General features: G+C 37.6%; 1 protein-coding gene across 1 annotated transcript in view; it reads left to right on the forward strand.

The window, feature by feature from the left end:
* lds (transcription termination factor lodestar) overlaps positions 1-25914 on the forward strand; it is a 62777-nt gene that overhangs the window by 17644 nt on the left and 19219 nt on the right. Inside the window, exons 6-10 of the mRNA XM_083137927.1 lie at positions 3221-3349; positions 10023-10217; positions 12236-12358; positions 16169-16316; positions 19490-19616. Coding sequence (XP_082994053.1) covers positions 3221-3349; positions 10023-10217; positions 12236-12358; positions 16169-16316; positions 19490-19616 — 722 coding nt within the window. The remainder of the gene's footprint in view (positions 1-3220; positions 3350-10022; positions 10218-12235; positions 12359-16168; positions 16317-19489; positions 19617-25914) is intronic.

The raw sequence follows: 25914 nt of genomic DNA on the forward strand, positions 1-25914 counted from the left end.
GGAGTGTGGATACAAAAAGGCCGTAAACTATGAATATGCAAGACCCACAGTACATGATTCACTGAAGGCAATGTCCATATCAGAACTACAAGAACATTTCTGACATAATGACTTGGCAAACTGACCTCTGATCTCCCCGATGGGTTGATACCGCTACACACCTGTATGATATGGAATTGATGAGGTGATCAATGAGATCTTGGGAACAATTTTCAGCACCAGAAGAGTTTAGGGTGGTGCCAGCCTGTGCATCACTGATTTAGGTCCAATGACAATGCTAATCCTCCTGAAGCTCTGTAAACGAGCATTATTGTCCATGAAGAGGAGTGTTTCACCAACGGTTACAGCTTATAGCATGACAACAGGAAAGGAAATCTTGTCTCTCTGGTGTGCCAAACTCCCGTCTCAGATGACGTACAGATCTCTAGGGTCTACCTCTACCATATTTGGTTACTTGCGTGAAAGCTGGGTTATATTATGGTTCACTCTCCAGATTAAGACTCATCAAGTGTTGGCCTGTAAATAGAATCTCAATTCATGAGAACAGAAGCTGACTCCACTCGGTGTGCTCCTTGGCCTAGCGTCTACCAGCTGTATTGAGGTTGTGCAGTTCAAGCCCCCTACATACATACATATACACACACACACACACACACTCACTCACTCTCACTCACTCACCACCACACACTCACTCACACTCTCTCACTCTAACCAACCATTATCCTACATGCATAGTAACCACCTGTATAAAGGTGATTGTGGACAGTTTATACCAACACTGGATGTCCAGTTACAGTACGAAATGCACATTTCAGTTCAGTTGCATTTTATTGCCTATTCCGACAAGCTGTTAATGGTTGTCCCAGGTTGTCATTGCTCATGGACAGCCTTGGTATGACTGAACTAGACCCCACATTTATATGTAATATCAATGTACAAAATATGTAACAATAAATGATAAATTATGTACCTACATATGTATTATCAAAGGGATATGTAGTATCAAAGAAATATGTAATTTTAATAATAGAGTATCCAAGCAATTTCAAGAATCTCAACAAATTGTAAAAAAAAAAGTCTACAGAAAAAACAATGAAAATACATAGCTAATTTTGTACTTTTTGTACAAGGAAACATATTGTGTAACTCGCTACGTACAGGAAAGTAGCTTTCTTGTCCACCGATGCCAAGTTTCTAGGTGGTTTGCCTAAACCTGAAAGCAAAACGAAAATATATATACACAAAGGGGGGGGGGGGGGCCTCCAGCATCTTTCGATAAAAGTTCCAATTTTTTTTTTCCTTCAGCTTGTATTTCGACTTGGCAGTCAACTTTAGGTGACCATAAGCAATATGCATCTCATTGATTACAAAATATGACATCACATGAGCTACAAATTTTCCTGGAAAAAAATATCGAAATATGTTGTTACGTAAAGTAAATTAACAAATATGTAACATAAAACTTATGCAAAATCATGTCAGTTATATAATTCATTGAAATTTTCCTCTTCAAGACATGTATCTAGAAAAGAATAGAATATGTGATTACATGCAAATCCAGGCTCTGCTCTGCTTTGAATCCACATTCAGGCAATGACACTGCAAGGGCTAATGCTACAACCTGCTTCCGTCGTACCTACCAGTTCAACACTTCACAACTCTCCATGAAACAAACACTTTCTCTGTCCACAGCAGACTACTAGGGCAGGGCATGAAATTTCAAGTTTGAAGTCAGTCGCCAGACTAAAATCTTTGGTCGCCGCGCCGCTATTTTATATTGATAAATAATAAAAATATGAGCAATTATTAAAAAGAACATAACTTAGGAATTAATGTTTGTGTAGCACTGTCGTTCTGCACTGAAGTACCACTTATCAATTGCAGCTGCTGGGTTAAACTCTGACAGGGGGGGTCCATTTACGGAAACAGAAATTTTCCTGCCAAACACAGCAGATCTACAAAGTCTTTAAATGGCTTCTCATGTTTAGCTACATAGTATGCTACATTTAATAAATTTGTAAGATGAGAAAACATCTGGCAATGCATTTTGGCATCTGAATTTCTGTCGGGCATTCTTTTGCCTTTGCACTGGCAACATTTTTACTATGGACTTTACTCTGACTATGCTTTAAAAGGACTCCTTTTTAAAATGTACAGAAAACCAATTGACCCATTTTTTTTATCAATGTTACTGGTAGGCATTTGTTTACAATATTTGCAAGATGCGAGATTTGTTGCCTCGTCCTACAACCACCACTCAAAATGGTTTAACCACTCTTTATTAAATTTCCTTTTAACTGGAAATGACACTGAATCACTATTACATTCAATTTTACAACTTTTAGCACAGCTTGGAGATGAGGTAACCTGAACACTGCTACTAGCTGATTTTGATACATCAGCCGTAACAAAAAAGGATCATATGTTTGTTTGCTTCTTCTCCATAGCAGTAATTGAACTAAATAAAACTAATTCTCTGAAACCACTTCACTCACAGCCAACTACCACCGAACCAAAAAAACTAGGTAAACAGAACGAACATTACTACCACGTCAACCAACGCTCACGAGTGCATGTATCACATTCTTTTGTCAACAATGACTGGACACTGAAGCATGCAAGAACAATGCACAATGGTGAAAACAGGGTTTTTCCGTGCACAAGCAAGGAGCCGCGGTCTGCTCCACTCTACCCCTCTCCACCTCAAGTCTGCATGGTGCACGATGCACACATACTTTCTTCAGTGTCGTCATTTTGAAACAACAGAGTGGAGGAAAAGCAAAGCAGGGAAAATGGGTTGGATTGGGTTGCATGTGCATCCAAAGTGGTAGCATCCCAACACTTGCGGAACTGTTGTGCCAATTAGATGGTGTCGGCATTGAGTGGACACGTGGTTTTCAATCGGCTCGCTTTCCAAAACCATGTACGAACGTTGGGTTGAGATGTTCGGGCATGTTTGACACATGTTTGAAAATTTTAGTCGCCAGGCCCAAACTTTTGGTTGCTTTACTAGAATCAGGAGTGACTTTTCCCAAAATCCCCAGTTCATTTGCATGGTAACTAGCAGAATTAGTGTTTAGATGTAACAACATTACTCTTCTGTAGAATTTAAAATTCAGATAGACTTGAATTGTAAGTTTAGTGTAAATTTTAACTTAAGTCTTTAATATTAATTTAGTTTGGAGACAAACTTAGTGCTATATTTTTGTTTCTTTACTAGATGCAAGAATGGAGAGTCTTGTGAACCCAGAACAGGATGTTCAGGAGAGGAAAAAATCTGATGAGAATCCACCATACCAAATTGCACTTCCACCTTTGAATCCATTTGGAGCTGTTCCAAAACAAACAGGTTTGTACTCAAGAAATTTTCTTGAGGAGTACGTGGTGGTCTAGTCAGTAGGGCTTCTGACTTCCATGCAGGAGACCTGGGTTCGATTCCCAGGTAAGTGATCGAAGGTCGGAATTTTTCTGGCCTTGTCCCTGCATGAAGCAGCTCCGGGGCTCACCCAGCCTCAAATCAATGTGTACCTGGGGCCAGTCCTAGGGAGTAAAGATGGTTGGAGTGTGGTGCTGATAACATCACCTCCAAAATGCCTTCGTGGCACTTTGTTATATGCACAGTGAACTTTACCTTACCTTAAAGAAACTTGGACCTTATAAATTTGTCCAGAACTATAGGTGTATACACACAGCACTTTATTGCAAAGCTTCATAATTTGTGGTTTCACAAATGCGATCTTTGGATGGAGAAAATATTTTATCTTACTTATCTGAAAGATATTTGTTGTTACTAGGGCAAGGCATTTAGTGACTTAAAAATTGCTAAAAAGATGACAAGTAAAATGTATTTATAACCTAAAAATAGTAAAACATGCCTAAATTTTTTTAAAAACATCTCTAGTATTCCTTAATAGGTAATGAGCACTTTAATGGATTACAGTGTGAAATGTTTAAATAAATTTACTAAAACTCATTTGAGAAAGCAGGAGAGGGCTAATGTTATCTGGACTAAAGGCCTGCACAAGACCTGGAGCAGACCCGTTCGCGAGACATCGCTCCTGAAATGCCATGCAACCTGCGCAACACCCTCGCTTGAGCAGCTTGTATGCCCACCTGCACAGATCGTTCCTGGCAGGCATTGTAGACCCGCCGGGTACCCGCAGTGTTACGATACCTAGTAGGTCTCAGTTCGTTCTTTCCATCAACTGCAGACCCCTCCCTCTGCATGACGTAGTTGCTTCGAGTAGAAACTGCACCTGGCCCACACCGTTCTGCAGTGTTGCCAACTGCAATAGATTTTCACTACTTAAAAAAGGGAACTCGAAGCTTCGTAAGCCACATCACCAATGAAATGAGATTTACGAATGTTGCTACCCCCCCACATTGAAATAGGTTTTCCGTGGCACAGGATCCATAAGTATATGTCGTAAACAACCAATATACGTATATATAGTGATATAGGACAGGACTGAAACATGTCATGTTCGACGCTGAGGTCGCGAGTCGAACACCAGGGCCGTAGCCAGCCAGGGCCATTGCCGTTACCCTCGTTTGGGGGGTAGGGCCAAGTACTTGGATAAACGTGCCAACAAGAACAATCACAATAATAGTAATAAAGTAGCATGAAAGGCATTATAATCCTCATAAATCACGCAAAAAGGGGGTAGAAGTCGGTTCTCACGCGCATTTGTGTTGAAACAGAGGATTAGAAATATTTTTTTTCAACACGTCAATTTCACATTAGCTAATAATGGAAAACAAGCACACAAACTGTTTTTGAAAGAAAGAAAGTGCATGATAAATGCATTCCGAATGTACAGACATATGGCATGTAAAATTTCCATCTACAATATTTTCTTTTCACATGGAGCGACGTATTACATAATCAATTCATCCAACTCGTAACAAACCAACATTAATAGCAAATAATATCACGGGCCGCCATAGCATTCTCTGTTTTAAAACTTTTCTCACTTAGATCGTTCGGCGCTCAGGGCCGACTCCCGCTACCCCTTTGCTACGGCATTGAACTTGATGAGACTGGATAATATTTTATAATATATTTCTACTTTCATAAAATTTGAAATCAAGGGGTTGCAATTACCCCTCCATTCCCCCTCTGCAGGTGCCCTTGGCCGTCTGGAAGGAAAATGCAAGAAAAATATGAAAATTAATTCCATCTTGAGTACCCTTTAGCCCTGCTACTCTTAAATTCTGCTAGTCTGTTTTTTCTTGTACTTTAATGTTTGACCCCCACCCTGACCCTTCCGCTAGACTTAATTTCCATCCAAGGTTGTGAGCAATGCACCCTACCCCCTCTGGTTGCGCCACTGCGTGCCTGGTTAAGGCACCATGCAATGAAAAGCAATTAGTTTTCAGTGAGGAGATTTTTGTTTGCTCGATCATTCATTTAAATAAATGAAGCTGTAATACTGCGTGCATTTCCTGGCAATAAGATAAAAACTGCTTACGCTGAACTGAAATCGCTAAGTATATAAATTCTCCTTGGAGGAGAGAGCTCCTCCTAGGACCTCGTAGGATTTACGAGCTACGTAAGTAGGCAACACTGGCTGAAGCTGTCCACGTGGTGATGAAACACCTGGAGCGACACGCTGCCGGAGGGCTGTTTCCTTCCAGCAGGTTTTGCAGGCGCCTGGGTCTTGTTGAATGCCCAGTTACCTTGTAAGCACAGAGCACCTGGAAGACGAAGAACCCGGGTAAAGATGCAAGTCGACTCGTTGCCGTGGGCAGGCGAGCAGGTATACCTGTCCTCGCGGCAAGTGGGCAGTGGGTAGGTAAAATGCAGATTATGCTGGCCTCTGATCTGGACACCCTCTTATATTTTTGAGGGAACTAAGCTGAAGAAACTTAAAATGCGGGAGAATGTAAAATCGAGAAAAACTGATATAACATGTTTGGACCAAGAAGATTGAATTTATGATATTGGAAAATGTAAAATTGGGGTTCCACTGTATATGCAATTTCAAGAACATCCCATACCATTAAGAAAAACAAAATTGCAGAGGCTTTTCACAATAAATCTGAAATAAATGAGAATTTCAAATAAAAATGAATGTGTTGTTTGCTAGAAATGGCATGTAGAGGGAGAAGCTGGAACGTACTGAATTTAATTTACAGTTAACAAGAGAAATTTTTTCACATGACAAAACTTGAAAATCTTGGGGTCGGAGCTATTGTGTGTACTTTCTTTTCTGGAAATGTTCATTTGTGTTGGTAAGCATTAACATGCTGGTATAATAAATACAATCTCAAAATGGTGTCATATTAATTTCAGTGGACACTATCGCAATACCAATGATATTTTATGTCAGTTCCTTTACTTTTCTGGTTATAGTTTTCATATTCGTGTGATCATAACAATATAATATTAATTAATTAATATACTTTAATCAGTATTTATTAATTTAATATAATTTTATTATTATTATTATAACTGAGACACTTAGTGTGTTTGTGTTTATATTGTGTTATAGTTGTGATGTGTTTGTGTTCATCTTGTGTAGTAGTTGTGCTGTCTAATGTGTTTATGTTAGTCTTGTGTAGTAGTTCCTCCATTCATATTGGGGGTTAGGCGTAGAGCTGACAACTCTGCACTGTTAAAAAAAAATGTCAAGAAACAGCAATATAAGGCCATGGATGTTCCCAAGGTAAAATATTCCGGAGGTAAAATAGTCCCCCTTTCGGATCTCCGGGTGGGGACTACTTTGGGAGGTCCCTGGACTAAGGATAAGATCTACATTAGGAATAGGGATATTAAATTAGGCACGTGGAATGTTCTGAGCCTTTACCGGCCTGGGGCATTTCAGTGTACAGTTAATGAGATAGTTAAGTATAAATTAGATGTAGTAGATGTCTAGGAAGTTAGGTGGCCAGGAGAAGGGAATTGTAAAACTAAAAATTATACTTTTTTCTATGGTGGTACTGAAAATCATAATTTTGGAACAGGCTTTTTCATAAATAATAGAATTATCTCAGCTCTTAAAATAGTAGAATTTATTAATGATAGGATATCATATGCAGTTTTACAGGGTAGGTGGTGTAAAATTATTTTAATAAACATACATGCACCAACGGAAGATAAAGATGATAATACTGATGATTTTTATACAGAGTTAGAACAGGTCTTTGATAAATTTTCTCAGTATGATATGAAAATTCTGTTAGGTGACTGTAATGCACAGACTGGCAAAGAAGAGACATTTAAACCCACGATTGGTAAAGAAAGTCTTCATGAATTAAGTAATGATAATGGTATAAGATTGATTACTTTTGCAACCTCAAAGAATTTAATTGTGAAAAGTACCACTTTTAAACATAAAGATATCCATAAATGTACCTGGTCTTCTCCAGATAGTAAAACTCATAATCAGATAAATCATATTCTCATTGATAAGAGAAGGCATACTAGCATAATTGACGTTCGTACACATAGAGGTGCTGACTGTGCCAGTGACCATTAGAAAGATTACCAAATTAAACTGTCAAATAGATTTGATATTTTGCAGGATTTAAATGATGATGAAAATATAAATGAAACAGACGTAAATAAGAATTGGGAGCACATACGTAATGCAATAGAATCAGCAGCTAAAGAAAGTATAGGATACCATAAACCGAGAAAAAGTAAGCCATGGTTTGATAGTGAATGTCATAATCTAATAGAAATAAGAAATCAGGCTAGACTTAGGTGGTTAAATAACTCTGATGATACAAATCTAAACAATTATAATAGAATAAAGCGAGAAGTTAACCGCACATTTAGAAGTAAAAAAAAGAGATTACTTGAAAAGCAAAATTAACGAAATTGAAACAAACAGCAAGAATAAAAACCAATAAGTTGCTGACCAAGGCAGTTTATTAAGATAAAAACACTTGTTTTTATCTTAATAAACTGCCTTGGTCAGCAACTTATTGGTTTTAATATGGAAACAAGGCTTAATTATATTACAAGAATAAAAATATCAGAGATTTATATAAAGGTGTAAATGAGTTTAGAAAGGGGTGGCAACCTAAAGTAAACTTGATAAAAGATAAAGACTGTGATTTTCTATCTGACCCAAGCGATATTCTAAATAGATGGAAGAACTACTTTAATGACCTTTTAAATGTCCATGTAGGAGATAAATCAGAAGTAAATGAAGTACACACAGTAGAACCTTTAGTTCCAGAACCTAACTTGACTGAAGTTAAAGATGCTATTAAAAGGCTAAAGAATAACAAAGCACCTGGCATTGATTTAATACCAGCTGAGTTAATTAAATATGGTGGAAATTCATTAATATGTCAAATTCATAAATTAATTTGTTTAATATGGAATAAAGAAGAAATCCCTCAACAGTGGAAAGAATCCATAATTGTTCCTGTGTTTAAAAAAGGTGATAAAATGAACTGCAATAATTACCGTGGAATTTCTCTACTCTCAACAACATACAAAATATTGTCTAACATTCTTTTAACAAGACTAACCCCATATGCTAATGAAATTATAGGTGATTATCAATGTGGATTTAAACGTAACAGATCAACTACAGATCAAATTTTTCACATCAGACACACACTTGAAAAAAAATGGGAATATAATCAAAATGTCCATCAGCTATTCATTGATTTCAAGAAAGCATATGATTCGGTCAAAAGAGATAAATTATATAATATATTAGTAGAGTTTGGAATACCTAAGAAGCTTGTTAGTATGATAAAAATATGCACCAGTGAAACAGAAAGTAAAATTCGTGTGTGTATTAATATGTCTGACAAATTTACAATTCATGATGGGTTAAAACAACGAGATGCATTATCTCCATTGCTCTTTAATTTTGCCTTAGAATATGCTGTTAGGAAGGTAAAAGAAACTAAAGAAGGACTAAAATTAAATGGCGTGACTCAGTTGTTAGCATATGCAGATGATGTAGACTTACTGGGGAATGATGTGAATACAATTAAGAATAATGCAAAAATATTTTTCAAAACTGCTAAAGAGATAGGTTTGGAAGTTAACAAAGAGAAAACTAAATATATGCTTACAGGCCGAAACCAAGTGTTAGGTAATAATCAAAATCTAATTATTGATAACAACTCGTTTGAACCAGTTTCCAAATTCAAATGCTTAGGAGTAATATTAACAAATGAAAATTCTATTAAAGAGGAAATAAAAAGTAGGGTTAATTCAGGAAATGCATTACTTCTATCTTCATAAACTTTTGTCTTCTCGTTTTATATTTAAGAAACTAAAAGTTAAAATATACAAAACAGTAATTTTGCCTGTAGTATTATATGGACGTGAAACTTGGTCCCTTACATTGAAAGAGGAACATAAATTGAGAGTATTTGAAAATAAGATCCTTAGGAAAATCTTTGGACCTAAAAGGGATGAGGAGACAGGTGAGTGGAGAAGGTTACATAATTTAGAACTCCATAATTTGTATTCATGTCCAGATATTATTAGAATAATTAAATCAAGAAGACTTAGGTGGGCAGGCCATGTGGCACGAATGGGAGAGGAAAGAGGAGTCTACAGGAGTCTTGTTCGGAAACCTGATTGTAAGAGACCTGTAGGAAGGCCAAGACGAAGATGGAGGGACAACGTTGAGATGGACCTAAGGGAAATCGGTAGGGATGGAAAAGAGTATATAGAACTTGCTGAAGATAGGGAAAGATGGAAGGCCTGTGTTGCTGCAGCCATGAACCTTCGGGTTTAAGAAGGCTAGAGAGTTAGTTAGTTACTACCGCAATATTTTTGGGATCTTGTACTATTGTTTAGTTTGTTTCTGTTATGGAGCACACTGCTAGGTGTGCTGTTACCACGTGCTAGATTTTGGCATTGTCTCCTGCTCTTTGGTACCAGCAGTAGGGCGGATCCAGATGCGGTGTACTTGTCAATTGTTATTTTATTCATGTGAGAAACACATGATTCCATGAATTTTGTTGATTTTTGTGTCTTATTAGAGAGAGAGCATATAGACCATTTCATTATGTTAAAATAAAATTATTTTATTTTACAGCAACTCAGAGAAGAATTGAATCTGTGACCACAGATGCTCTGAGAACTTTGCACGATTCTTTGAAAACTTGCCCTGGTGAGGAAGTAGAAGCAGACGACCCTGTTGGACTCAAAGTTAAGTTAATGCCTCACCAGCGACATGCTCTGGCGTGGCTTCTCTGGAGAGAGGAGCAGAAACCGTCTGGGGGAATTCTAGGTAAGGATCATTCCAACAGTGGTTGAGGTTCATACATTTGTGTTTCAGTTGAATGTGAGATGTAATGTAAAAGTAAGTTTTGCAATTTACATTTTTCAGGGAACAAAGAGAGACAAAATTAAATGTAAAATCTGGGAATAGTTCCTAACATATATCTACGGCCACTTAATTGTGGTGAATAAAAGACAAAGATTTCAGTATAAAAATGACACATTTTGAGATCAAAGCGGTATATGAAAATTGGATTTCAGTGTTAAAAGTGGAGAATGTATCCTATATTCGATTTCAAACTAGGTTTATTACTTGAGTTGCAAAAAAGCAGGCTTTTTTATTTTTTATTTCGATAAGAAGCTGGCTTTCTTCGGGGCAAACGGAAAATTTTGGGTTTTGGCTTTTACCAATGGGCCTTTTCAAAGCAAATATCATAGGTGGTAGCACCCCTGTTGTGTCCCCATGCTTTTGATGTACAGTTGTTCTCCCATTTAAATACATGGGGAATTTGATGCTGAACGTGCTGCTATTACATTAAATTGGAAGTTTAATTTCATCTTATCCTCGGAAATTATATCTGAACATCATAGATGAATACTCAGTGCTGTGACATTAAGAATTTTAAAAAGACTATCGTCAACAACAGGAAAGATATGGAACTTAAAAGGCCTTAAAATTTGCACAGCATCTGTTTATGTCAATTGCAATTTTCACAATTTAAGAGCTTTATTCTTGTGGATCTGGTAAAGAATAATACATAATAGTTCCACGCGACTGTACTTTCATTTTTATAGTTGTTATTAATAACTGACTCATTTTGTTTACGTGATATATGATACTTTTCCTCATGGCTAGAAAATTTGGTTCTGTTTTATACATACACATTTTTCGAGAAGAATAGTTATTACAAAAAAAGTATATTATGCTTCATATCTCACAATCTTTACTGCTTTCTTATTTACAGGAATTATAATTTTAAAATTGTTGTAACCAAGGAAAGGAGGACGAGAATATGAGGGGAAAATGTCTGCTTAATACAAAAAAAAATATGTTAATATTAAATTAACGGATAGGGCATAGTGTCATAGTGTATTATAATAAATATATAACGCACTGACACAGTTAATACATTTTTCTTTATAATTTGGAGAGTTTTTCCGAACCGTACTTCCGCCTTTGAATTATACATACTCACAACAAGAAAAAAACAAAGCATAGTGTAAAAATTAGAATTTTTGTATTATCGATCCATGGCAACTAGGGACCACCCAAATTACGTCAAGTTTAGTGCTCTTTGTTCATAAACATATTATATTTAGCCCGTCAGAGCTACCCTGCCGTTGCTCTTGAATATATTAATTCTTAGGTTCAGGAGAATATAATTTTCAGTAACTTATGAATTGCTACATAATCGTAAAGGTATGCTAAACATACTTTTATTATCGATTTACACAAGAAATTCTTACCTTTGTTGAAAGTAACGTTTTAATAGCCATCTTCACATGCTCCAACGTAAAGCTTAAGGCAACCAGATGACGAACAAAATTCTTTAGGGACACAACAGGGCTGGTGCCTCTAGCAGAAAAGTTTGCAATAAACAGCTAACTATTTCACTTGTAGTGAATTATAACTTTAGATGTTCGTAATGTCGTATTTTGGAAATAGCTAAGTAATTTTACGTGATGTAGCAGCCAGAAAATACGTATTGGCTATTTCTTCTATAGGGTGTCTGGAAAGTCATTCAACCAATACTTTGAATGTTCATTACTTTTGTACAAAAAGTGTTAGAGACAAGAACTTTGCATTGGGTATTATCTTTGTCTACGTGGATATTTTAAAAACATTAATCAAGAAAATGATTATCTTCATGTACATACAGTATGGAGAAATTATACTAAGATGTATAAAGAGTAGTATTTTAATGGATATTGTATTGTTACTTTAGTGTTAGGTTTATTAAAATGTCAGAAATTTGTGTTTGTGGGGGCCATGCAAATCACTAATGCCACTAATACTCTTTTCTGCAGCTGATGACATGGGGTTAGGCAAGACATTGACCATGATATCTCTGGTGATGCAAAGGAAGCAGGAGCATAGGGAGAAGTCATCTAGGAAAAGTCAAGAAAAGGAGAATTGGATGTCCAAAAAAGGTAAGAATTTTCTGTTTTATCGCTACGATTATTTTTTAAAAAATAGTTTGTAATATTTTAGTACAGCACTGGCAGTTTTGTGTTGCAATCAATTCTACTTTCAATCGTATCTTGCCCTGAGTATTCCTTCCTTGCTTTCCTTTTTTCTTTTATCAGTTTCCTTTTCTGTCTTTCCTTCTCTCTATTGCTTTCGTTCTTTCACTTTATCTGCACAGTAATAGCGTTGTCACCTTGTAATCAAGAAGTCCAGGTGGAGGCACATAGTGGTTGGGATCCCACTTTAAACCGTAGGTCCAGTCCCGATTAGCCTTACTGTGAATAAATTGGACTTAACCAACTCAATCTTTCACTTTATCTCTCTCTGTGTGATTCTTACTCTAAATGATTTTGAACATTTCTCTCAGCTGCGGTAGCTCAGTTGTTGGGACATTTGATTACCCGATCCCCGATCGATTACATTCAATCCCTGGCAGGGAAGAACAGGAATATTTTCCACCTGTTCAAGCAGCTCCGGCACCCACCCATCATCAAATTAAGTGGGTATCTGGAGGAAACTGGGGGTTAAAGGCAGTCAGGGGCATGGTGCAGATTACATCACCATCACCTTCAGCCGTGATCAAGAAACTTCACACTCCTATACACCTTTATGGCGTGGTGCAAGGCTCAGGGGAGCACTTTACTTTTATATTACTTTTTACTCATGCAACTTATTTGGATGGGCAGGAAGATTAGGAATCACTTTATTTTGTGAACACTTTAACCCACCCACACTCATCTTTTGGTGACACTCCTGTTGAAACCTCATGGTTTAACCTTCATCATGACATTGCCATTGTGTGTTTTAATAAAACATGTATAGATTTCCATGTTTTATAGCATTTTGTAGGTTAGTCGCGTGTTACTCACAAATCCAGAATATAAAAAAAGGAAAGTTAAAAATTGTACTTACGTATGTGAGTATATTGTTCCTTCTGTAGAACGACGTTTCAGAGATTGACTATCTCCTTCCTCAGGTTCATATAAGAAAACTAGGTACTTGGCATAGTACTGCGTCAAAAATGTAATATGAGGATTGTGGTTAAGGGTTGTGGTCAAGATATCATCAACGTATCTCCCATAATATTTGATACCTATTCTCGTTTTTTCCAAAGCTGCCTTCTCAATGAAGTGCTTAAAAATGCTCGCTACTATACCGGAAATGGGGTTTCCCATTGCCAAGTCTTCTTTTTGTCTATAAATATTGTCATTGACGTAGAAAAAGTTATATACCGTTACAAGGTTATACCATCGTACATACTCCCAAGCAGTTAGGATGTCTATACCTTTTTCTAACAGCCACCTTAGTAAACAATCCCCTGCCTGCCCCCTCGGTACACTTGGGTATAAGTTAATAACATCAAAACTACTTATTGTATCCTCGTCATCAATTTCCAGATATTCTATACCTTCTTTAACTTCTACGGCATTCCTAATGCTATATTGGGTATTCTCATTTATCTTCCTTATTCTTTTTACCAGCTTTGCTTGGCAATGGGAAACCCCATTTCCGGTATAGTAGCGAGCATTTTTATGCACTTCATTGAGAAGGCAGCTTTGGAAAAAACGAGAATAGGTATCAAATATTATGGGAGATACGTTGATGATATCTTGATTATAGGAAAGTGGGTAGCACTGAACAAGGTATTTGAAGAATTGGAAAAACAAGATGAAAGAATAAATTTCACTAGGGAAAACTTAAGCGATGGAAAAATCAATTTTCTGGATCTTAGTATTTTGAAAGAAGGGAATAGGATTAGAACAGGAGTACATCATAAACCCCTATCGGGGAACTTATATATTAACAAGGAATCGGTGCACCCCGAAAAAACAAAGAAAAACGTATTCCAAAACTTTTTTATTAGGGCCGGTAGACTATGCAATAATGGAAAAGAAAAAGACAACGAAATTCGGTGGATAAGAAAAACTGGATTAAAAAACGGATATACAAATAGAGAAATGGATAAGATTGTGGGGAGAGCACAGAAAATTATTAGGAAAGATACCAAAAAAGAGGAAGGGGATCAAAAAGAAGGGGAAAAAATTGAAAAAAGGAAGGTAAAGTACGTTGGCATCCCTTACCATAAATTCGTATCGGGAAAAAATCGTAAAAATAACGAGAGATTTCGGAATCGTTTGCGGGATGAAAGCACCAAAGAATGTAGAAAAATACTTTACCGATTATAAGAAAGGAAAGACAACTAGGGAAATACCGGAAAAACAGAAGGGGGTTTATCGAATAGAATGTCAATGCGGGAAGGAGTACATAGGACAGACGGGTCGAAATATGGGTAAAAGATGGAGCAAGCATGAAAAAGATATAAGGGAAAAAGTTCCCAAAATGGGTCTCTCAGAACACATTTTGGAAAGTGGGCATAGAATCGCAAAAAAAAAAAAAGAGATAATTAGAAAAGAGGGGAGAAAGTTAGGAAGAAACGTGTATGAAACAGCGAATATTTGTAGGGGGGGGGGGAGAATAATCTTCATAGGGACGAAGGAAATTTGGAAGAAGGGTGGATCAATTTCCTCAAAAAATGGGACAAAGCCTGGAAGATTGAACCCAATATCGGTTTCCACGTCACTCCGGAAGTTATGCAAGCTGCACTGGAGGAACGTGAATTTACGTTGGATTTGTGACGTAATAAGGGGAAACGAGAAAATTAAGGGGAGGGGAAACATTCGTGGAGAATTGACCTTCATGTGGATTAGGATGCATAGTTGGGTAGGAATGGCCGAACCTGCAAGTTGCATAGTGGTTCATGCAGGTTTTTTAGATTTTTAACTTTTTTACCTGTGAATAGGTCTATTGTACAAGTTTTCTTAGGGAACGACATGTTTTTTACGTACTTCTAATAGCAAAAACATAATATTTTAAATGTATCTAAACCAACCCTTAACCACAATCCTCATATTACATTTTTGACGCAGTACTATGCCAAGTACCTAGTTTTCTTATATGAACCTGAGGAAGGAGATAGTCAATCTCTGAAACGTCGTTCTACAGTAGGCACAATATACTCACATACGTAAGTACAATTTTTAACTTTCCTTTTTTATATTCCATGTTTTATGCTGATATTAATTCCGGTATAAGTTTTGGCCTTAATTTTTTGATGAACCAAGCATATATTACCTTTCTCTGCCATCTGCTTCTGTAATTAATTTGATAGTGATGGTTGCTGGTTTTTTAAAACGTTCTTTGCCTCTGAAAAGAGGTGTTGATTCTTTTAATAGAACAGACAGGGTGTATTTTTGTCATTATACATGGGCACAGTCAGTCTGCAAATGTATGTTGCTTTCAGTGAATATCATTGTTGCCACACATCAAATTGCTAATTGGTTGGTTTTAATTGTGGTGATTCATCATTCCACACAGTCATATGCTGGTAAAGATTGAAAGAGAAAACACGCTATTGTAATGAACTTTGTTGTGATGTGAACTCAGGACCATGTAACGTGCGTGCACTGCTCTGCAAGTACAAAATTAAATTATATGAGATAGTAGTAAATAGAATCCTCCCTTTCTTATTTTACAAACATGGCCGCTACTACTGATGTTCTCCCAAGACTACAGACCACCAACGCAACGAAACCAACTTCAACTTTCTATAATAAGTATTTCCTTGTACAATTCACTTTCACAAATCACTGCACATTTGAAAAACCAGGACCTGAAAACTCCCATATGCTATACTTTTTGATTTATTTATTTATTTTTAATTGATTTAGCTCAGAGTTATGTTTAGTTGTGCTCTTTTCTTTATTGTGTATTAGATGGCTTGATCCATTCATCTGCAACCTTATTAGTTTGTCCGGCTAGTCTCCTGAATCAATGGGAAAAGGAAATAGAAAGACGCTGTCATTATGGTGTTTTACGGGCAATGGTGTATCATGGGAAGGATAGAGAATCAAATCCAAAGAGGTAAGTGCATTAATGATGTAGTGCATAAAACAGTTGGTATCCCTGGGGAAGAGGGCTGCTTTCCCTGTACTGCTTTCTATAAATTTCAGAGATCTTGCTGACCCACTGGTTTGTGACTTAGATGTAGATGATATGCATTGTTGCCCGAGTTTACTAATGGTTGACTTTTTTTGTGAGGAAAAATTCCTAACTGAAAGAAACAACGTGGATCCCCATGACCCTATTTCTCAGTGACCTCCCCTATGGTATTGTGGTGACATGGTCACCTTGTAATCAAGGCATCCCGGTACCTGGTGGAGGTACGTAGTGGTTTGGATCCCACTTTAAACTCTAGGACCAGTCCCAGTTAGCCTATCTGCGTACAAAGTGAGCATAAAAACTCAAATCCTCTTTCCCTGCAAGACTAGTTGTGCCATAAGTTCTGATGCACATGCCAGGGAGTAAGAATAAAACACAGTACATGTAGGTTGACAACTGAAAGGTCAAGGAGCTTTATTGTGCTTCTCAGATGTACAGTGATACAACATTCACTCGAAAAGGCCACCTTTTGCCTTAAGACAAGCCCAAAGTCTGTCTGACCATGCACCTAATGCGGCACGGATCACCTCCATCGGAATTTCAGCGGCTGCTTTCGTCAAGGTCCATTTTAGACTTTCCAAATTAGGGTGACGCTTTTGAGAGACCTTGCCTTCCAACACAGATCAGAGTTTGTAGTCCAGTGGGTTCAAATCAGGACTGCTCGAGGGCCAATCATCAGCTGCTATGAAGTGGGGCACATTGTTCCTGAGCCACCGCTGGGTGGTCTTCACTTTGTGTGCCGGGGCCGAGTCTTGATTAAATATCTAATCCTCTCCATGAAACAAGGTTTCATTGAGGTGCTTCACCACAGGCTCTAGAATGGTATCTTGATACACTTTTGCAAGTGGTTTTTACCCCTTTCTCGCTAAAGTGCAGCTGTGTGATGCCTTCAAAGCTAAAGCTAACGCCCCACCACACCATGATGGATGCAGGATGATGGGAACGCTGCACACATTTCTTCTTCTGCTTAGCTTCTTGTGCAGTTCGAGCATACACATGATCATTCTGGCGGTTATAGGATTCCTCTACGTCAAAAATTTTCTCGTCCGTAAAAAGAATTCTTCTGAGGCCATTTCGACCATGCCGGCAGAAGAGTGCCTTTGCTTTCCGCTGTCGCTTACACTTTAGGTCTGCTGTGAGGAAATGCCCAGTTGTTCGTCGATAACCTTTGTGTCTAAGGTCTTACTTAATGATGTAGTACATTGTTCTTGTCGACACGTTCATCTGCTTTGCAAGGAGAGACTTCTTGCGACAGGGATTGCATCGAATTCGCTCCCTGACAGCTTTCACAAGAGCTGGTGTTCGGACTGACCGCGGACGACAACTTCTAACACGGTCAGCAATTCCATTGGTCTCAGCAAACCTGATCGTGCGATAAACAAACATTCTGTTAATACCCAGAAGTTTTAGGTTCTTGAAAATCTCAGTGGGCATCTTCTTTGCCTTGTACAAGGCAACCACTGCTTCATGCTTCTGTTCGACGTCCATTTTACACACTTTCGTAGCTCTTACTGACTACACCAAGCTTGAACAGGCAACACCTATGTTTCTAAGTGTGTTTTACCATCTTGCCACTAGATTGTGCTGGGTTTGCAGTGCCAGCAGACAGGCGATCACTTTGTATCAGAACTTACAGCACAAGTGGGTAAACAGTGACACATACTGTGTGTTTTCAAGAAGACACATACTGTGTGTTTTCAAGAAGTCAACTGTAATGTTTTTTAGAATACTGTACATATGAAATTCTTACGGTATTTTATTATTGTTCATTTATTTTCAATAGTGTTGAATAAACCTTGATTTGTTTGAATAGAATATTATGTAACTTAGTGCGTATTTATTTGAATGTAACAGTGTTACATTACAGAGGCATCCCAGATGGCATAGTGGTAATGTCATCACTATGCAATGAAGGGTTCCCGGGTTCAATATCTGGTGGAGGCACACTGCACAGTAGTTCTGATCCCAATTTAAACTGTAGGTCCAGTCCCAATTATACTATCTGTGTATAAAGTGAACTTAAACTCTTAACTTTAGTGTATTGTGGTGGCCACAGTGACTTTATTATTATGAGGTAAAAAAATGTATGAATTTCATCTCCGACAAGAGCCCTGTTATTCTGGGGTGGAAATATCATCTCTCTATGACAATTAGTTCTTGAGCTACAATTTTTTTGTACATCACAGCAAATTTGAAAACTTTGTACTTGAAAAGTTCCCATCTGATGAGGCAAATTGTGGGAGAGGCTCCAGTACGCTATAGGTTAATTTAGAATTCTGACTGCTTTTAAAAGCCATGGAAAAGTCTGGGAATATGGATTCTTCAAATATTTATGACTTCTTCTAATTTGACACAAGTGTTTGTAAGTAAAAGAAAAATGCATTGAAATGTTCGTTGCAACTGGAGCCATTACTTTGATATTTTCACTAAAGAGAATATCCTATTAACAGTGTTAGAATAAGCTAGAACATTAGAGAGTAATCTGGAAATATACTTGAAAAAAACTGGAAATGCCAGGAAATTTGTTTCTGCCAAAAGGTTTGGAATCCTGTTATTATATGCCTCTAAAGGTTTAATTTTCCATTCTGCCCATAATATTGCAATATGCATAAAGTGCTACACATTACCCCTATTGGTTCTAAATGACACATTAACACAGTTTTTTTTATTATGACCCTGGAGCATTTTCTAAACATGTTTTTCTCTCCTGAAAGAGCCATTCTGGAGAAAATCATTGAGATGTTAATTTAATTTCTAGAATTTCTTATATACAGTAAACTGACAATGCACTGAAAGATTTAATGGATGTGGCTTTGTAATTCAAAATTCCTGATGTGAATATATCTCACAGTTTTCATATTATAAGTTATTCAAGTTAAGGTGACTTTTGAAACATGCTGTAGCTTTTATAACTTAACAGATTGTCCAAAAATTGTATTGACAGCAATGTGTGTAAGTAAATGTAGTAGTATTAGCTCATCCTCGGATTGACATTTTTTGGAAGTATTTCTTGTCATTATAAATCTGCAGTGAACTGGAAGACTGACATAACAAATATATGTATGGATAAGCATATAATATGTATAAATTTACAGGGTTGCGAAACACGATATAGTAATAACTACATACAACCTGATACTTCGAGAAGCTGGATCAATCCCTAAGAAGAAGAACAAGAATGATTTGCAGGATTCTGGTGACGAATGTGCAGATGGAAAGAAGGTATGCCATATAAATATAGAACACTGTTAATAAGTTAATAAGATGAATTGATCTTGTTTCACTATTTGTTTGGAGAAGTATAAATATAAATGCATTAATAATAATTTACCTTTGAAGAATGAGATGTTCCAATATTCAGACCAAATAGCAATAATAGCAGTTATGGTATATTATTTTACAAGCCTGGTCTCACTTAGGTTAGTAGAGATAAATAAGTACTCTATAGATCCAAACGTTCTGTAAATAGGCTACAGTTTAATTCAATTTCTTGTAATTTTGGGAACATTAACCTTTAGCTACCTGACGGTAGATCAACGTGTGAACCACTTAACGCCGGATGGTGTATTTCAACTAGCAGCGCACGGCAGAAATTAGCATGCAATTTCTCAAAAACTACACACGATATTCCAGTTCTGTCTTTTTTTAACTTTTAGTATACATGCAAAGGTATGACATGTGAATTACAAAACAATACATCCATTGATATTGCTATTAACAAGCGAAGTTTGAAAAAGTTCTTTGTTTCCCTTCGTTTCCCATTGCTACCACCATATTACTATGAGTGATTTCTAACAAACTACTGCATCTTTTTGAAAAGAATTAATTCTACAAGCAAGAATGAGTAAAAAAGCAACATTTTAAGCTACGTCTGACAAATAAGAATTATGGTGGGGATGTGGGGGCAAAGGCCCGATTGTCAAAATTTGGCCTGACCATGTGTTAGCACATGGTAGCAATTAACACGTCGTTTCTTTAAAACTATACTCTGTATTTCAGTTCTGTCTTTTTTGTTCATTAGTTTATATATAAAAGTATTATATATTGTAATTACAAAACAATACATTCTAACTAACTAACTAACTTTGTAGCCTTCTTAAACCCGAAGGTTCATGGCTGCAGCAACACAGGCCTTCCATCTGTCCCTATCTTGAGCAAGATCTATATACTCTTTTCCATCCCTACCGATTTCCTTTAGGTCTATCTCAACAGTGTCCCTCCATCTTTGTCTTGGCCTTCCTATAGGTCTCTTACCATCAGGTTTATCAACAAGAATCCTAAAAACTCCTCTATCCTCTCCCATTCGTGCCACATGGCCTGCCCACCTAAGTCTTCTTGATTTAATTAATCTAATAATATCTGGACATGAATACAAATTATGTAGTTCTAAATTATGTAACCTTCTCCACTCACCTGTCTCCTCATCCCTTTTAGGTCCAAAGATTTTCCTAAGGATCTTATTTTCAAATACTCTCAATTTATGTTCCTCTTTCAATGTAAGGGACCAAGTTTCACGTCCATATAATACTACAGGCAAAATTACTGTTTTGTATATTTTAACTTTTAGTTTCTTAAATATAAAACGAGAAGACAAAAGTTTATGAAGATAGAAGTAACATGCATTTCCTGAATTAACCCTACTTTTTATTTCCTCTTTAATAGAATTTTCATTTGTTAATATTACTCCTAAGTATTTGAATTTGGAAACTGGTTCAAACGAGTTGTTATCAATAATTAGATTTTGATTATTACCTAACACTTGGTTTCGGCCTGTAAGCATATATTTAGTTTTCTCTTTGTTAACTTCCAAACCTATCTCTTTAGCAGTTTTGAAAAATATTTTTGCATTATTCTTAATTGTATTCACATCATCCCCCAGTAAGTCTACATCATCTGCATATGCTAACAACTGAGTCACGCCATTTAATTTTAGTCCTTCTTTAGTTTCTTTTACCTTCCTAACAGCATATTCTAAGGCAAAATTAAAGAGCAATGGAGATAATGCATCTCCTTGTTTTAACCTATCATGAATTGTAAATTTGTCAGACACATTAATATCCACACGAATTTTACTTTGTTTCACTGGTGCATACTTTTATCATACTAACAAGCTTCTTAGGTATTCCAAACTCTACTAATATATTATATAATTTATCTGTTTTGACCGAATCATATGCTTTTTTGAAATCAATGAATAGCTGATGGACATTTTGATTATATTCCCACTTTTTTTTTCGAGTGTCTATCTAATGTGAAAAATTTGATCTGTAGTTGATCTGTTACGTTTAAATCCACATTGATAATCACCTATAATTTCATTAGCATATGGGGTTAGTCTTATTAAAAGAATGTTAGATAATATTTTATATGTTGTTGAGAGTAGAGAAATTCCACGGTAATTATTGCAGTTCATTTTATCACCTTTTTTAAACACCGGAACAATTATGGATTCTTTCCACTGTAGAGGGATTTCTTTCCGTAATTACGCAAAATTTCCGAACCTTGTAATTTCCTCTTTTTTTTCAAAGTTGCGGCACGTGCATGACATATGCTTATAGAGTGGTATTTTGTCATGCTTTCCTCCAAATTTGGTGCATCCAGCGTCCATAGGGCCAATTCTAGAAGCGAAATTCCGGATATTGTCCCGAAGCTGTCAACACTGCTGCTTTATATAAGGTTATTATTTTTTTACCCAAGAAGTATCACTCAGATTTCATCAAAACTTTACACAGTTGTAGCAATCTACCACCGCTACATACTACATTTTTTTCATTCTGTTCGATCTATTGAGGGGGTATGCCAACCTTTTAAAGAAAATTCAACTTTCTTCTTCGTTTAACATTAATTATTGGGACTCGCAATGTATAAAGTTTAGCTCCGCTAAAAGCCCTTTCTTTAAGAAAGATAACAAAATATATTTCATCTGTCTATGACAATTAGTTCTTGAGATACAATTTTTTTTGTACTTCGTGGCAAGTTTAAAAAGCGCATTCTTGAAAATGCACTGGCTTGAATGAGAATACAGGCATGCGAGAGCTCCGGCGGCTAAAGGTTAAGGCATAATCCATATACTGCATTTTTGTGACGTAACAATTTATACATTCAGTTTGTTTTTCTAATGCACAACACATTGCTGTCAACTGGTTATGTACATTAATTAAGGAGTTGGACGAACCATTTAGTTTTTCCTTGGAACGTAGAAACTAAAATCTGTAATATAACAGCGCTTGTCAAGTTGCGTTATGTTGGGTCAGCATACAAACTCCCATCACTGCTGCTTTGTGACTTTTGAGACTAGATTCCATTACTATTGGCTTGTTAATGGTTTATTAATTTAGTATATTTTTTGTGATATGGGCTAAATATTGGAACTTAGGTAGTATGTTTAGATGTTACAAGGAATTGTACAGTCTAGGGGCCACAGATACAATATCCAGTGGAAATGCATTGCATACTCGTTTGGATCTCACTTTTAAGTGCAAGTCCAGTCCCAATTAGTTTATCTGATCATAAAGTGCACTTAAAATGAATTTTAGCTTTTGACAATCTGCCCCATTCATAGTAATTTTTAAGGGAATGATATTTAATAGTGCAAAAATAACATTTTTATATTACACAGTTTGTTCTATTAGCTCCAAGATGTTGGCTGTTGACAAAACACATGGCTGTTGGTACTTAGGTGAAATACGGCTTCCAAATTGATTATCATTTAAAATATTTTTTTGTGTTTACAATGCCAATGCCTAGTACGTTTCTTATTAGCACTGCCATCAATTTCATATTTGTTAGGTGCAGAAGTATGTTGCATTTTGTTTGTTACATATCTTGAAAAACGTGAACATTTCTCTCCTTTCTAAATATGTCTAAAATATTCCAAAGTTCTTTCTTTTACACTTTCTTTTACAGGAAATTTAGTTTGTTCCACATACGTGCATTTATAGCTAAATTGTAAACTACAGGGTGAGTCAAAAGTCCCTGACCACCCCTTATAAAATGAAAGGCAGTGTAGATTGCAGCAATTGGTTATGGTAGTATTACCAGGTATCCAAAAAAGTTCATGACATATATTGCAGTGAGAAATAAAGACTCTGTAATTTCTGGCAAACGTGTTTTATTCAGCAAAATAAGCTCCTTCAGCTTCAATTACATGTTCCCAATGAGATACAAGCTTATAAATCCTGCGTTTGTAAAAGTTCTGGTCCCTAGAAGCAAAAAATTGTCCTATGACCTGCGTGACATCATCTCGGTTTCGGAACTGTTGCTCCTGCAAATGGTTATCCATGGCCAAAAACAAGTGAAAGTCGGATGGGGCAATGCCCTGGGAGTAAGGAGGATGAGGTAAAATTTCCCAACCAAGTGTGTTGATTACCTTCTTGGTCGCTTTCGCCGTCTGAGGTCTAGCGTTGTCTTGAAGAAGGATCACTCCTTTCCTGTTGACTAGTGCTGGCTGCTTCGGACGCAGTGCAGCTGCAATCCTTTGCAACTGGGATGAGTACACCTCGGATGTGATGGTTTTGCCATGCTCTAGGAATTCAAAGTGCACAACACCAGTGCTGGTCCACCAAACACAGAGCAGAACCTTCTGTTGATGAATGTTTTCTTTGGGAGTCAATGCAACAGAACCAGGGGATGGATGACCAATGATGTTTTCTTTTGCAGTTACTGTATAACACCCATTTCTCGTCACATGTCAATATCTGGTCCAGGAATGGGGTTTCTTGTGGCGTGACAACAATGATGCGCAAATGGTGAGCCGCTGGCGTTTGTTTTCCTCGGACAAAACATGAGGAACCCACTTACTGAGCTTCCAGGTCTTCCCGAGGTTGTGCAGATGCAATCGAATGGTTTCCTCCCACACTCCAAACCCTTGTGCAAGTTCTTTGCACGTTTGCTGTGGATCGCGCTCTATGGTCTCCTTCGGCAGGGCTTCGTCGATAGTGGCAGGGCGTCCAGCTCGAGGTTTGTCCTGGAGGCTCTCATCGCCCAATGCAAAGCGACTGAACCACTTTCGCGCTGTGCGCTCACTCACTGATGCCTCTCCAAACGCGGAGCATATATTTCGACCAGTGGCTGCAGCATTGCTGCCCAATTTGAACTCATACAGTAAACATGGCCGTAAAACTTCCTTTGACACTGACATGTTCCCTTCAGGATTGTAGTTCCTACAGACCTGCTGTCTATGCGACCGACATGCCTCCCAACTCTGCACTGACTGACGGTTGCCGGGAATGTAAACTTTTGACGTCATCCAGATAGGGTTACCGACACATACCGTTTGACTTTCACTTTTTGTTCCAGCAGCATGAACTTTTTTGGATACCTGGTATGTTAGGCCTAGGGGGAAACTTTTTGGTGCATGTCATGACAACGTCCGCTATCTTGGACCCAACTTCATTTCTTTAAATGGGGCATATGGGGTATGGTTTTGGGCTAGTCACCAGGAATTCAGTGGTGAATTCAGATTTAAGAAAACTTGAATGATAAGGAAATTATGGGCATATGAAAGTTACACAATGTGTTCAATATGCTGCCTCCTTGTGCTATGCACATGTTGAGACGGTTCCCCCATGCCATGTGGACATGGAGCAATATTTCAGGTGTGATTTGTACACAGGCATCCAGTATCCATTGCTCCAAGTAACACACACCCCGAATCTTTTCGGCATACACGATTGACTTCAAATGACCCCACATGTAAAAATCGAGTGGGGTCAAATCTGGTGATCGTGGAGGCCATTCCACTGGCCCACGTCGATCAATCCATAGACCAGGGAACTGGAGGGGCAGATAGTGAAGAATCTGTCACCCATAATGAGGTGGTGCCCCATCCTGCTGAAAATATGAGGGGAAGCTGCCATCTTCCGTCAAATGTTCTATCTGGGTCGTCCTCGGAGAGATTGTGCTGCAGCTGCAGTTTGTATGGGTACCACTTAACCATCTTTAACACCCTGCAAATGAAACTGGCTGACACCACAATGCACAGACATTTGAAGTGTGCTGCACTGTGGTGACTTGGTAAACAATGCTAGCACTGCCGTAGCTGTTCCTTCGTCAGTGGCAGTTCTGGGCCTGCCAGATCGTGGCCTGTCCTGGACTATACAGCTCTCTTCGAACCTGGTCAAAAATTGGGACACTGTAACGTGGGACAATGGGTTCAGTTCGTTGAAATCACGAGCTACAGCACGGGCACTTCTGCCCCCCAACAGCTTGATGATCTCGATTCATTCGGCCTTGGCCAATGGCATGGTTCAGCACCTGCAAATGATACATAATTTTCACTTTCATATGCCCATAACTTCCTTATCTTTAAAGTTTTCATAAATCTGATTTCTACACTGAACTCCTGGTAAAATGCTAGCCCAAAACCATACCCCACATGCCCCCTTCCCATTTAAAGAAATGAAGGTGGGTCCAAGATGGCAGACGTTTTCATGACATGCACCAAAAAGTTTCCCCCTAGGCCTAACATATTACTACCATGACCAATTGCTACAATCTACACTGCCTTTCATTTTATAAG

The sequence above is a fragment of the Lepisma saccharinum genome, chromosome 16 (assembly GCF_977018435.1).
Source record: "Lepisma saccharinum chromosome 16, izLepSacc3.1, whole genome shotgun sequence".
In the NCBI taxonomy this organism is placed as follows: domain Eukaryota; kingdom Metazoa; phylum Arthropoda; class Insecta; order Zygentoma; family Lepismatidae; genus Lepisma; species Lepisma saccharinum.